We start from the raw sequence: 13,307 nt of genomic DNA on the forward strand, positions 1-13,307 counted from the left end.
AAAATGTCCCAGTTCTTTCATGGCCTGAATACTCACCAGACATGTCACCCATTGAGCAACTTCGCACTGCCATTGAAGAGTGGGACAACATTCAACAGGCCACAATCAACAGCCTGATCAACTCTATGCGAAGGAGATGTGTCACCCTGCATGAGGCAAATGGTGGTCACACCAGGTACTGACTGGTTTTCTAATCCACGCCCTACTAGTCGTTTTTTAAGGTATCTGTGACCAACAGATACATATCTGTATTCCCAGTCATGTGAAATCCATAGATTAGGGCCTAATTTATTTATTTCAATTGACTGATTTCCTTAAATGAACTGTACGTAACTCAGTAAAATCTTAGACATTTCTGCTTACCACAAGCAATGCGTGTTAATGTTCAGAATGAGCGGCGGGGCTCTTAACGAAACTCCCCCATACAGAAGAGGCCTTCATCCAATTACTTTTAATCTTATATGTAATGCAATGGAACTGAGAGTAATCATGATCAAGGGCTAAGTACTGTATGACCTGCCCTCCAAAACCAGGTGGTATGGACACCAAGTGGCTCGTGCTGGAATTGCAGATTTGCTCTCATTGGTCGCAGGAGGGCGCTAACAAAGCACAAGGCGGTGAGATAGCTAGCTAGCTAGCTTGAGAAAGGAAAAGGCCGAACGCTGCCTGCTGTGGAAATAATTATTGTGGCTATTCTACAAATACACATTAATGAATCAAATGTCGGTGTTCTTATCAAGTGATGGCAGAAGAACAGTGTTCAGAAATCGAAGCTGGTGGGTGCTGAGTGTTTATTTCTCTATTAAAATATGAACCCAAACACAGTTTAGGGCTTGTATCAGTTAGCCTAGCTAACTAGTTAGCTAATGTTAGCTGGCTAGTTAGCTACCTGGATAGCTTAGCTATTGAATGGCTAATTAATGCGCCTCTGTATTTTCAGAATTGTATTACCTCATTGCTAGATTTCTCCAGTCGGGACCGTGTAAAAAATCGGCACAGGTACGAATGACAAGTTATATCAATAACTTTGATAGCTACAATTGCTAACTAGCTAAATAGGGCTGAATGTGTGATAAATACTAGCAACTGTCTCTCCATAGATACTGGTTGAGGAACTAGAAGAGTATGAGGTAAGCTGCGCCGCTCTTGTCTGTATTAGCTTGTTCTCACGTCTCGTTTCCGCGATATCGACTGCTTTCTATTTTTATTGGCATGGTATACTTTTATTGATAGAGGCATTAACAGTATATCAAATACATTATTGTATTTGTGGTTTGATGCAATTATTTAACCGCGCGTCTCCCTTCTAGTTGATCCCGAAACGATGGAGTTGGGACGGCAAACAATACAAACGAAACTTCCAAGACTGGGTGAGTGTTATTATAAGTTCTTAAACGCCTATATTATCAGTCCAGTAACCGTTTTCAATAATATAGGTACGTTTTTATATCAATATTTCCCGGCTTTTAAATCTTTTGATTTAATTGATGGATGATGGTGTGAAAATAACACACTAACTGTGCGTTGTAGTAATAGCCGGCATTTGATTACTTAATTTCTGACCAAATATAAAAAATTTATTGCCGTTTTGTGTGTGTGCAAAGAGGGGTTAAACGAGGGCAAACAGAACGAGGCTGTACAAAGGCTTGGAGAACGTCAATCTTCGCATACAGCCAATGAAATCGCAGTTACTATTTGAGGGGGAGAAGAGGAGGGTGATTCTGATTGGCCTTGGCTGTCGAGATCGCTTACTTTGTCTGACCGTCTGTACTAATTAAATTCATACAGGCAACAACTACCTGTTTAAAACTGTATGACTTGTTATAGAGGGCATATTAATGTCATGTTTCACCCCAGGATTTTTTGCATTCTTTGGGGAGAACCCTGAATCCAAAATGCGAAAACAACTGCACTTTGAAGTCAAGATCAAATCAAAATTCATTTGTCACATGCACCGAATATAACCTTACCGTAAAATGCTTACTACAAGCCCTTAACCAACAATGCAGTTAAGAAATGAGTTAAGAAAACATTTATGAAATAAACTAAAGTACATTTTTAAAATAAAAAGTAACATGATACAATAACAGAGGCTATATACAGGGGGTACCAGTACTGAGTCAATGTGTGGGGGTACAGGTTAGTCAAGGTAATTTGTACATGTAGGTAGGGGTAAAGTGACTATGCATAGATAATTAACAGTGAGTAGCAGCAGTGTAAAAACCAAGGGGGGGTTGTCAGTGTAAACAGGCCAGGTGGCCATTTGATGAATTGTTCAGCAGATCTATCTCTCTTCAACATCAGATGTACAACTTTTCTGTTTACACTATCCTTACGTTAGCCTTTGATGTGGTGTGACCAAAGCCACATTCCTGGGGTGCATTCAATACGACAAAACGGGGTTCAGTGTTTAATTCAACGGAAACGGTACTGAACGACCAGTTGAACGGTGCAATTATGGTGGCCCAGAGGGAGATTGATTGTATGGTGTGTGTGTTGCACGAGTTTTGCGATTTCAAATGGTCACACCCATATTGATCAGGCCACACCCACCAAACAGAAGCAAATGTACCTCAAAAAGGCTGTTGAAGAATGATGCGTACCGTCTTGGGGAAACATGGTGTTCAGTACAAACTGTCACGCAATGTAGCAAATGTTGAAGTGAACTATACTCAACAAAAATATAAATGCAACGATTTCACAGAGTTGCAGTTCATATAAGGAAATCAGTCAATTGAAATAAATAAATTTGGCCCTAATCTATAGAGTTCACATGACTGGGCAGGGGCGCAGCCATGGGTAGGCCTGGAAGGGTATAGGCACACTCACTAGGGATTATTATTACAGACAGAAATACTCCTCAGTTTCATCAGCTGTCCGGGTGACTGGTCTCAGACGATCCCGCAGGTGAAGAAGCCGGATGCGGAGGTCCTTTGGCGTGGTTACATGTGGTTCTGAGGCCAGTTGGACGTACTGCCAAATTCTTTAAAACAACGTTGGAGGTGGCTTATGGTAGAGAAACTAACATTAAATTATCTGGCAACACCTCTGGTGGACATCCGTTCAGTCAGCATGCCAATTGCACATCTGTGGTGTTGTGGCAAAACTGCACATTTTTTGTGGACTTTTATTGTCCCCAGCACAAGGTGCACTTGTGTAATGATCATGCTGTTTAATCGGCTTCTTGATATGCCACACCTGTCAGGTGGATGGATTATCTTGGCAAAGGATAAAATGCTCACTAACAGGGATGTAAACAAATTTGTGCACAACATTTTAGAGAAATAAGCTTTTGTGGTATGAAACATTTCTGGGATCTTTTATATCAGCTCATGAAACATGGGACCAACACTTTACATGCTGTGTGTGCACCTATTAGTGTACCGTAAATACCACAGTATATAGACAAACAAAATAAGGATAGAAATTCAAACTATACAGGAATTTCTCATCTAAACCAAGATTCACATGTGGTTATTTGAAAAGCCTTTACTTTACACTTTGGCTAACAGAGCAAAAATACTGGTATTAAGGTAATAAAGTTAATTCTTGCAGGGACATGGTGAGGGAGAGCCATTGTCTTTACACTATACAACTCATGGGGTGGGTATATTACATTTACATTTACGTCATTTAGCAGACGCTCTTATCCAGAGCGACTTACAAATTGGAAAGTTCATACATGTTCATCCTGGTCCCCCCGTGGGGAATGAACCCACAACCCTGGCGTTGCAAGCGCCATGCTCTACCAACTGAGCCACATGGGACCGTATGGGACCGTATATGGTGTAGATGTCCGGAGGTAGTATGGGAGACATCTCTCGAGATTTGAATATAACTCCGTCTCTTTACACTACGAAAGTATCTTTCCTGGAACTAGTATGTGTCATCAAAGTAGTGAAGTGTAAAGCAGGACTGGGGTCCATTCGAAGGCAGGAAGTGATTCTAATTTAAAAATCCAAAATTGAAAACCTTTTGAAATAAATTGCTTTTACGCCTCCATTTATTGAAGTAATTTAAAATAGATGGCGCTTTTTCTCATTTAGAATTATTTAAGATTACTTCCTAAAAATGGACTGCTTTCCATTCGAATTGACCCCAGCCATGGTGTAAAGAGGCCTTAATTTGGACTTGCATATTTTGTGCTCACACTGTACTTTCTGACCTACCGTGTGAATGTTTTACTGACAGAACATAACATCTAACCTATGATGATGAGTTTTCACTGTATTGACATGTAGGTTGTAAATGTAAGATATCTAAGTGGCTAGGGATATGGTCACATTCCGGTATATTGATGTTGCTTTGATGACATTTCACTACTGATTCCACTCACACAGGTCTATCTGATGACTGTTTTCCCTCGTGTCCACAGGTGATCTTGAACCAGCACATCCCTGCAGACTACCTGCTGAGAGTATGCCAGCAGATAGGTCCTCTCATAGACAAGGAGGCCCCACCTAGTGTCCCTGGGATCCAAACCCTCCTGGGCTTGGGAAGGCAGTCTTTGCTTCGCACAGCTAAAAGTGAGCTCCCGTCTCTTCACTGTTTCTCTCTCTCTCACCATCAAAGACTAACTAATGTCATAATCCCTACATAGGTATTTGGTTACACAGATGCAGCATAAATGTCCCAGGTCATACAGTCTGTAATGCTTTAGAATCATGCCTTCTTTTTTGTCTGTTAGGTTGTAGCCACACAGAATGGAGCGGAACTGCTGTTGCTGCGCTCCACCGGGGTCGCCCCCCAGAACCACCAGTCAGCTTTGGGAAGCCCCCCAGCATCGGTAAGCTGTGCTTTCAAAAGGAAAATTCTGGTAATTAAGCCTGAATCAGATGAACTCGTAGACACCATTTTTATGGCTCTGCGTGCAGTATGAAGGAAGTTAGAGGTAGTTTCGCGAGCCAATGTTAACTGGCATTAGCACAATGACTAGAAGTCTACAGGTACGCCAGCAAAGGTACCCTCTAACTTCCTTCATACTTCACACCAAGACAAAATTAGTGTCCACGAGTTCATCTGACTCTGGGTAAGTAGATTAGTTGAATCTCACAGTATACCGTTAATAAACATATATCCCTGAAACACGTAAACTATTGGTAACACTACAGAACAATACATATTTAAGTGTTTGTAAATAATTTTACCTCCGCTCAACTGACCTCTACTCTCTCGCCGTCTAGTTTCCATCATGGGTGCTCGCCAGGCTACTGGCACTGCCCGCTTTGGCCATGCTCTGCCATCCTACACCTATCAGCATGTGAAGATGCACAGGCGCATCCTGGGCCACCTGTCCTCTGTGTACTGTGTGGCTTTCGACCGCAGTGGCAGACGGATATTTACAGTAAGAGTCTGACAAAAGAGGAGAGAAGGAATACCAAAGACAGTTGTTGTCAGTTCCCTCTGAAGTGTGTCAGTCTCTATGCTGCCGGTGTCTCATCGTGACCCCTCTCCTTCCAGGGTTCTGATGACTGTCTGGTAAAGATATGGTCCACAGATGATGGCCGGCTGCTGTCCACCCTGCGTGGCCACGCGGCCGAGATCTCCGACATGGCAGTGAACTACGACAACACGCTAATCGCCTCAGCCAGCTGTGACAAGGTCATCAGAGTGTGGTGCCTGCGCACCTGCGCCCCCATCACTGTGCTGCAGGGCCATGCAGCCTCCATCACGTCCATACAGGTCAGGACAGCCCTCAGGACTAAGCAATAAGAACCTAGTTACTCCCTTCAATATTCAGGAATTTACCTTCTGCCATGTGAAATATCTTGCATGAAACCTGTTGGTTTTTGACAATGTCATTTTGTGACCCTTTCTGCTTGAGAAATGTGTGTGACACCCCCTGTCCTCCTCAGTTTTGTCCGGCGGTTAAAGGACCAATGCGGTACCTGGCCTCCACCGGAGCAGACGGCATGGTGTGTTTCTGGCAATGGCACTCGCTCAGCATGAAGTTCGTGTAAGTGTTGGACAACAGAGTTTGTCTGAGGCAAAAGGATGGGATGAGAATGCGATGGTTTCTTTATTTTCAACAGATCAGTTGTTTTGTGGTCTAGGTGAACCTAACCTGTATTGCGTTCTGATTCCTCCTCAGTGACCGGCCAGTCAAGTTCATTGAGCGGTCAAGGCCTGGGGTCCAGATCTCCACCTCCTCCTTCAGCTGTGGTAGGTGGCCACTAATAAACAACATGCTTTGCATTACATTTATTCCACTTCACCTTTTCACTGAATTATGGAGTTAATTACTCAATTCAAATGACTATTTGATCAAGGCAAGTTTTCACAAAGCCACTGAACTAGATCTGTTTGTTAGTTTAATGTACTTACGTGTTGCTCTTTGAATCAGGTGGGATGTTCCTGGCCACAGGCAGCACGGATCATGTAATCAGGGTGTATTACCTTGGCTCTGAAACACCCATGAAGCTCTCTGAGTTGGACTCTCACATGGTAAGACGCAGAGCAGAGAAGAACAGAGATGGAGAGCGACAGACATAAGAGCGAGAGAGGAGACAGAAGAATCAATGGAGCTAGATCACAGAGCACTTACACTGTTCATAGTTTGTTTGTCACTACTCCTTTTGTTAACTCCTACCTCTTCTTCCAGGACAAAGTTGTGGTGGTCCAGTTTTGTAACAACAGTTACAGGTTAGTGTGTGCAATTGTCTCTTTACTTAGATAAAAAGATTTTGATTTGTTGCTGTGTGGCCTCTAACTGCTGTGTCTGGTCCCAGCCTGAGGTTTGTGAGTGGTAGTCGTGACGGCACAGTCAGGATATGGCATTACCAGCAGCAGGAGTGGAAGAGCATTACTCTGGACATAGCCACTAGACTGCCAGGGTAAGACAATGCTGTCCAGCTGCAATAGTGTCCAGAATTGACATCTGTGCAGCAGCATTTCCGTCTGTGCAGCAGCAAATGGGTTTATGTTTCTGTCTCATTAGTAAGTGGTTGGCATGTATTTAACGTATGCGATTGTCACAGGACTGCTGTTGTGAATGGCGAGGACAAGACCAAGCTGGTGCCGACAATGGTGGCCTGGGACCGTGGTGACCGCACGGTTGTCACAGCCGTCTCTAACTACCTGCTCAAAGTCTGGAGCTCCACCACGGGCCAGCTTCTGCATGTGCTGTCTGTGAGTAGATGTCTGTCTCCTGTTTTTACTATTTTCTATGGTGAAGACATCAAAACAATGAAATAACACATGGAATCATGTAGTAAGTAAAAAAGTGTTAAACAGATTCTTCAACAGCCACCCTTTGCCTTGATGACAGCTTTGCACACTCTTGGCATTTTCTCAACCAGCTTCACGAGGAATGCAAAGCACCCCCACACCATAACACCTCCTCCTCCATGCTTTACGGTGGGAAATACACATGCGGAGCTCGTCCGTTCACACACACTGCATCTCACAAAGACACGGCGGTTGGAACCAAAAATCTCCAATTTGGACTCCAGATTTCCACTGGTATAATGTCCATTGCTGGTGCTTGGCCCAAGCAAGGCTCTTCTTATTATTGGTGTCCTTTAGTAGTGGTTTGCAGAAATTCGACCATGAAGGTGTGATTTATACAGAACTCTTAACGGATATGCACAAAAACACAAGAACGAGAGCTCAACATTACATTTAAACTACTCAATCAGTATGAGGAGTGAAGTCTCTGATGGGCATTGACTAGAGCAGTGAAGTCAGGTATAGTTTCTGACGTCGCTATGCACAGGATTGCTGAGAGGTGAGAGTCAGTAAGAGATGACCTCTGCCTTGACTTGTTATATTTCATCACTTAAAATGTCTGTTCACATACATAGGTTGACCCAAACAGTACATACATCTTCTGAGCATGACTCCTAATATTTGGAGCATTTTGTTCATCGAGAGATGCATAGAACCTCGTCAGTGACATTGTTTTGAATAGTTATCCAATCACATCAGACTGAAGATCTATAAGCTCAAGTTGCAGGTCAGTGGGAGCGTTATCCACATTGAAGGTGAAAGGAGAGGAAACCAACAGCATGTCATTTTCCAACACTCTGAAAACTCACCATTCAAAGCACGCAGCAGCGATGTATACTTCTCCCGCTGGTCATCTGATAGCGAACAGACTAGTAGTGTCGGAAGGTGGGTGAGATTGTTGGCTTCTACTTGGCGGGTCAGGAGGAGTAATTTTCCCTTGAAGGCGTTGACAAGGCTGTACATCTGATGTGCAAAAAGGCCGTTCCCTTGTAGTTTGGAATTCAGTTCATTTATGAGGGCCATGATGTCCACGGTGAAGGCAAAATCAGCCAACCATTCTTTATCTTGCAGTTGAGGGAAATCCAAATTTTCCTTTCATTTGAAAAAACTCCGCAATCTCCAACTTCAGGTCCCACACCCTTTTAAGTTCCTTCCCCAAACTCAGCCATCTCACGTTTGTGTGGTGGGGGAGATCTGCATGACCTCACTCTCTCTTCCAGCAGTGAGCCAACCTGCCTGTGGTTTAAACATTTTGCTCTATTGAAGTTTACCACTTTAGTCACTGTATCCACAACATGGCTCTTTTTCAGTGCACCTCCTGATGAAAAATGCAATGCAGGAAAATTATTTTCTGATCTGGGTTCAGCTCAGCTACTTCATCTTGTATCTTTTTCAAAAGGCCAATGTTTTTTCCTGTCACGTTTGGGCACCCATCAGTGATCAAACTGGATAACTTTTCAAAACTCAGTCCCAGCTTTGCCACACACTTATTAACCTCCTCCAATAAATCTTTCCCTGTGGTTGTGCTCTTCATTGACTGCACTGAAGCAAGCGCCTCTGTAATTTCAAAGTCTGGGGTTATGGCTCGTAAGAATATCGACAACTGCACCGTGTCACGTGCATCACTGCTCTCATCCAGGGCCAAGGAGAAATAAAGTAAAGGATTTCACCTGTCTTTCAATTGTTGTTACATATTCTCTGCGATGTCCTCAACACGCCGTGTCACTGTTCGTCTTGACAGGGATTTTTTTTTCAAACAGCACTTTCTTGTCGGTGAGAAGTGTTGCTGCAGAGTCAATTAAACATTCTTTAATGAATTCGCCCTCATCAAATGGCTTGCTATGTTTAGCAATTTTGTGGGACAGTACATAGCTAGCTCTCGCAATTCTGTCGTTTGCTGAATGCAGTTTTGTAAAAAGTCTTTGCTGCTTTTGCAACTGAGAAAGCAACTCTTTCGATGCACTGGCCCTCTGCTCAGAAGACATATTCCTATATTTCTCTGCATGCTTCGTCTGGAAGTGTCGGGACAAGTTGTAGTCTTTCAAGACAGCGATGCTCTCTTTGCACACTAAGCACACAGCTTTCCCTGATACCCCAATAAAGAAATATTTCAATGTCCAGCCTACATTCATTGTCTGCTTTCCTTTTCTTTGAAAAACTAACTTTTGCGCAATTTCTTGCTAGCTACTATTTATAATTGTGACGTGTGTCAGCCTGTCAGTCACTGTCTGTCCTCGTGCAGTTGTTATTTATACGTGTCTTCAAAATAAATGTCCCACAAGCGGTGGGAGTTAAATCATTACACAAAGGCGAGTATTCATTGTGCTTTTAATTTGAATAACAAATATGTTTTTCTAAACTTTAATATCGCAAATTCTTTGATCTGAGCCTGATTCCATGGGTCATATTGAATCTGGCTGCCTATGCCCCCGGGCCGGGCTTTGCCCAGGCCTGCGTTAAGGGTCAGTAAATCTGGAACATTTCAAGAACTTTGAAAGTTTCTTCAAGTGCAGTCGCAAAAACCATCAAGCGTTATGATGAAACTGTCTCTCATGAGGACCGCCACAGGAAAGGAATACCCAGAGTTACCTCTGCTGCAGATGATAAGTTCATTAGAGTTACAAGCCTCAGAAATTGCAGCCCAAATAAATGCTTCACAGAGTTCAAGTAACAGACACATCTCAACATCAACTGTTCAGAGGAGACTGTGTGAATCAGGCGTTCATGGTCGAATTGCTGCAAAGAAACCACTACTAAAGGACACCAATAATAAGAAGAGACTTGCTTGGGCCAAGAAACATCTGTCCTTTTTGGTTTGATGAGTGCAAATTTGAGATTTTTGGTTCCAACCGCCGTGTCTTTGTGACACGCAGGGTAGGTGAACAGATCTCTGCATATGTGGTTCCCACGGTGAAGCATGGAGGAGGAGGTGTGCGGGTGCTTTGCTGGTGACACTGTCAGTGATTTATTTAGAATTCAAGACACACTTAACCAGCATGGCTTACCACAGAATTCTGTAGCAATACGCCATCCCATTTGGTTTGGGCTTAGTGGGACTATCATTTGTTTTACAACAGGACAATGACCCAACACACCTCCAGGCTGTGTAAGGGCTATATGACCAAGAAGGAGAGTGATGGAGTGCTGCATCAGATGATCTGGCCTCCACAATCACCTGACCTTAACCCAATTGAGATGGTTTGGAATGAGTTGGACCGCAGAGTGAAGGAAAAGCCGCCAACAAGTGCTCAGCATATGTGGGAACTCCTTCAAGACTGTTGGAAAAGCATTCCAGGTGAAGCTGGTTGAGAGAATGCCAAGAGTTTGCAAAGCTGTCATCGAGGCAAAGGGTGGCTACTTTGAAGAATCTAAAATATATTTTGATTTGTTTAACACTTTTTGGTTACTACATATGTGTTATTTCATAGTTTTAATGTATTCGGTATTATTCTACAATGTAAAAAATTAAGAAAAACCCTTGCATGAGTAGGTGTGTAAAAACGTTTGACTGGTACTGTACATACTAGATACAGGTAACTGCCAAAATAAAGGAACCACTAACATAGTATCTTAGTAGGGCATTGGGCCACCATGAGCTGCCAGAACACCATCAATGCGCCTTGGCATAGATTCTACAAGTGTCTGGAACTCTATTAAAGGAATGCTACACTCTTCTTCCACAAGAAATTCCATCATTTGGTGTTTTGTTGATGGTGGTGGAAAACGTTGTCTCAGGCGCCACTCCAGAATCTCTTTCAAAGTCACTGAGACTTATATCCATATATCTTTATGTACATATTCTTTACCCCTTTACACTTGTGTGTATAAGGTAGTAGTTGTGGAATTGTTAGGTTAGATTACTCGTTGGTTATTACTGCATTGTCAGAACTAGAAGCACAAGCATTTCGCTACACTCGCATTAACATCTGCTAACCATGTGTATGTGACAAATAAAATTTGATTTGATTTGATCTCTTCTAGCCATGGTAGCCAAAATAATGGGCAACTGGGAATTTTATCACATGACCATAAGCATGATGGGATGTTCATTGCTTAATTAACTCAGGAACCACACCTGTTTGGAAGCACCTGCTTTCAATATACTTTGTATCCCTCATTTACTCAAGTATTTATTTTGTTTTGGCAGTTACCTGTATGTTTCTGGTCTCTTCAGTGAGTGAGACCTGTTACGACTGAATGTGCTGTTCCTCCTCCAGGGTCATGATGATGAGGTGTTTGTCCTGGAGGCCCACCCCTTTGACCACCGCATCATGCTCTCTGCCGGCCACGACGGCAACATCTACATGTGGGACCTCTCCAAGGGATCCAAGATCCGCAACTTCTTCAACATGGTGGAGATTGATTACATGGTGACTGTGTTGGTGGCTGTGTTTTACCCTGGCAGACATTCATACAAGCCTTTCTCTCTCTGTCTCAGATTGAGGGCCAAGGTCACGGAGCTGTATTTGACTGTAAGTTCTCAGCTGATGGACAACATTTTGCCTGCACTGACTCCCATGGCCACCTGCTCATCTTTGGCTTTGGCTGCAGCAGACCCTATGAGAAGGTGAGTCTCTGGCCTCTCCACGTGGCTCATTTGGATAAAGATGTGTAAGTGACATGTTATCGTATCGCTTGTAAAGAGAAAATGTTACACAGAATAACAAATTTCTTCCTCCATATCCTTCCTCTAGATTCCTGACCAAATGTTCTTCCACACTGACTTCAGGCCGCTAATCCGAGACGCCAATAACTTTGTCCTGGACGAGCAGACCCAGCAGGCGCCCCACCTTATGCCCCCTCCCTTCCTTGTGGATGTGGACGGTAACCCCCACCCCACCCACTACCAGCGCCTGGTGCCCGGCAGGGAGAGCTGCAAGGATGAGCATCTGGTGCCCCAGCTTGGCTACATGGCGAATGGTAAACCTTACCAATGCTTCTTAGTGGTTTCAACAATAATTCTTTACCAGGCTCTGGAATCAAAATGTGAGTAACATTGGGATTTCTAACCTACTTCTCTGTTGCTTAGGTGATGGTGAGGTGGTGGAGCAGGTGATCGGCCAGCAAACGGCAGAGGAGGGTCACGGAGAAAGCCCTTTGGATGTCCTGATCAGACAGTTGCAGGACCAACCGGATGAGAGGCGGGACCAAGATGGAGTGCCTGAAGGAGAGGGTGGTACGTGTCAGTCTCATGTAACCATATTTATACTGAACAAAAATATAAACGCAACGTGTAAAGTGTTGGTCCCATGTTTCATGAGCTGAAATAAATATCACAGAAATTGTCCATACGCACAGCACAAAAAGCTTATTTCTCTCAAATTTTGGGCACAAATTTGTTTACCTCCCTGTTTGTGCTGGGGACAATAAAACACCACTCCAAAATGTGCAGTTTTGTCACACTACACAATGCCACAGATGTTTTGAGGGAGCGTGCAATTGGCATTGCTGTTGCCAGAGAATTGAATGTTCATTAGCCTACCATAAGCCGCCTCCAACGTCGTTTTAGAGAATTTGGCAGTACGTCCAACTGGCCTCACAAATGCAGACCACGTGTACCCACGCCAAGCCAAGACCTCCACATCCGGCTTCTTTACCTGCAGGATAGTCAATTGATTTATTTCCTTATATGAACTGTAACTCAGTAAAATCTTTGAAATTGTTGCATTTTGTATTTTTGTTCAATGTACATACGGGGATGCCCCATGAATCTTATTGGATTGAATCTGCATATTGGATTTCAGATGTTGTAGTCATGAATTCAAGTTGAATGTTTTCCCTCATTTGCAGCTGTTGAGGGAGCAGAGGTAGTGGGATCGCCCCCTAACGTGGGCCTGAGGAGGAGTGGTCAGGTGGAGGGGGTGCGTCAAATGCACCACAACGCCCCTCGCAGTCAGATGGCCACGGAGAGGGACCTGCTGGCCTGGAGCAGGAGGGTGGTTGTCAACGAAGTCCAGCAAGGGGTCCTCCGGTGAGACTGACTGACTGGCTAACTAACCAGAGAGCCTACCTGAGATGGCCTTGAACCTTCTGTTCTAACCATTCCTGTCCATCCTCTTAAATTTGTGCCTAGGACTGTT

The 13,307-nt window shown here is 43.7% G+C and overlaps 1 protein-coding gene across 3 annotated transcripts in view; it reads left to right on the plus strand.

Annotated features, from left to right (window-relative positions):
• The first annotated feature begins 589 nt into the window (after nt 1-589).
• Nucleotides 590-13,307, plus strand: part of LOC139537270 (bromodomain and WD repeat-containing protein 3-like) — a 29,405-nt gene continuing 16,687 nt past the window's right edge. For 2 of the 3 annotated variants that reach the window (XM_071338392.1, XM_071338394.1), the window contains exons 1-19: nt 594-776; nt 941-999; nt 1,101-1,130; nt 1,311-1,370; nt 4,376-4,526; nt 4,688-4,786; nt 5,184-5,344; nt 5,461-5,682; nt 5,856-5,956; nt 6,092-6,162; nt 6,344-6,444; nt 6,602-6,642; nt 6,729-6,833; nt 6,978-7,128; nt 11,445-11,579; nt 11,666-11,794; nt 11,922-12,147; nt 12,257-12,403; nt 13,018-13,198. In XM_071338392.1, the coding sequence (XP_071194493.1) occupies nt 743-776; nt 941-999; nt 1,101-1,130; nt 1,311-1,370; nt 4,376-4,526; nt 4,688-4,786; nt 5,184-5,344; nt 5,461-5,682; nt 5,856-5,956; nt 6,092-6,162; nt 6,344-6,444; nt 6,602-6,642; nt 6,729-6,833; nt 6,978-7,128; nt 11,445-11,579; nt 11,666-11,794; nt 11,922-12,147; nt 12,257-12,403; nt 13,018-13,198 (2,204 nt within the window). In that variant the 5' untranslated portion in view covers nt 594-742. Of the gene's footprint in view, nt 777-940; nt 1,000-1,100; nt 1,131-1,310; nt 1,371-4,375; nt 4,527-4,687; nt 4,787-5,183; nt 5,345-5,460; nt 5,683-5,855; nt 5,957-6,091; nt 6,163-6,343; nt 6,445-6,601; nt 6,643-6,728; nt 6,834-6,977; nt 7,129-11,444; nt 11,580-11,665; nt 11,795-11,921; nt 12,148-12,256; nt 12,404-13,017; nt 13,199-13,307 lie in introns of all 3 variants that reach the window. The other variant, XR_011667497.1, reaches the window with a different exon arrangement.

This window comes from Salvelinus alpinus, chromosome 13, assembly GCF_045679555.1.
Source record: "Salvelinus alpinus chromosome 13, SLU_Salpinus.1, whole genome shotgun sequence".
Lineage (NCBI taxonomy): Eukaryota > Metazoa > Chordata > Actinopteri > Salmoniformes > Salmonidae > Salvelinus > Salvelinus alpinus.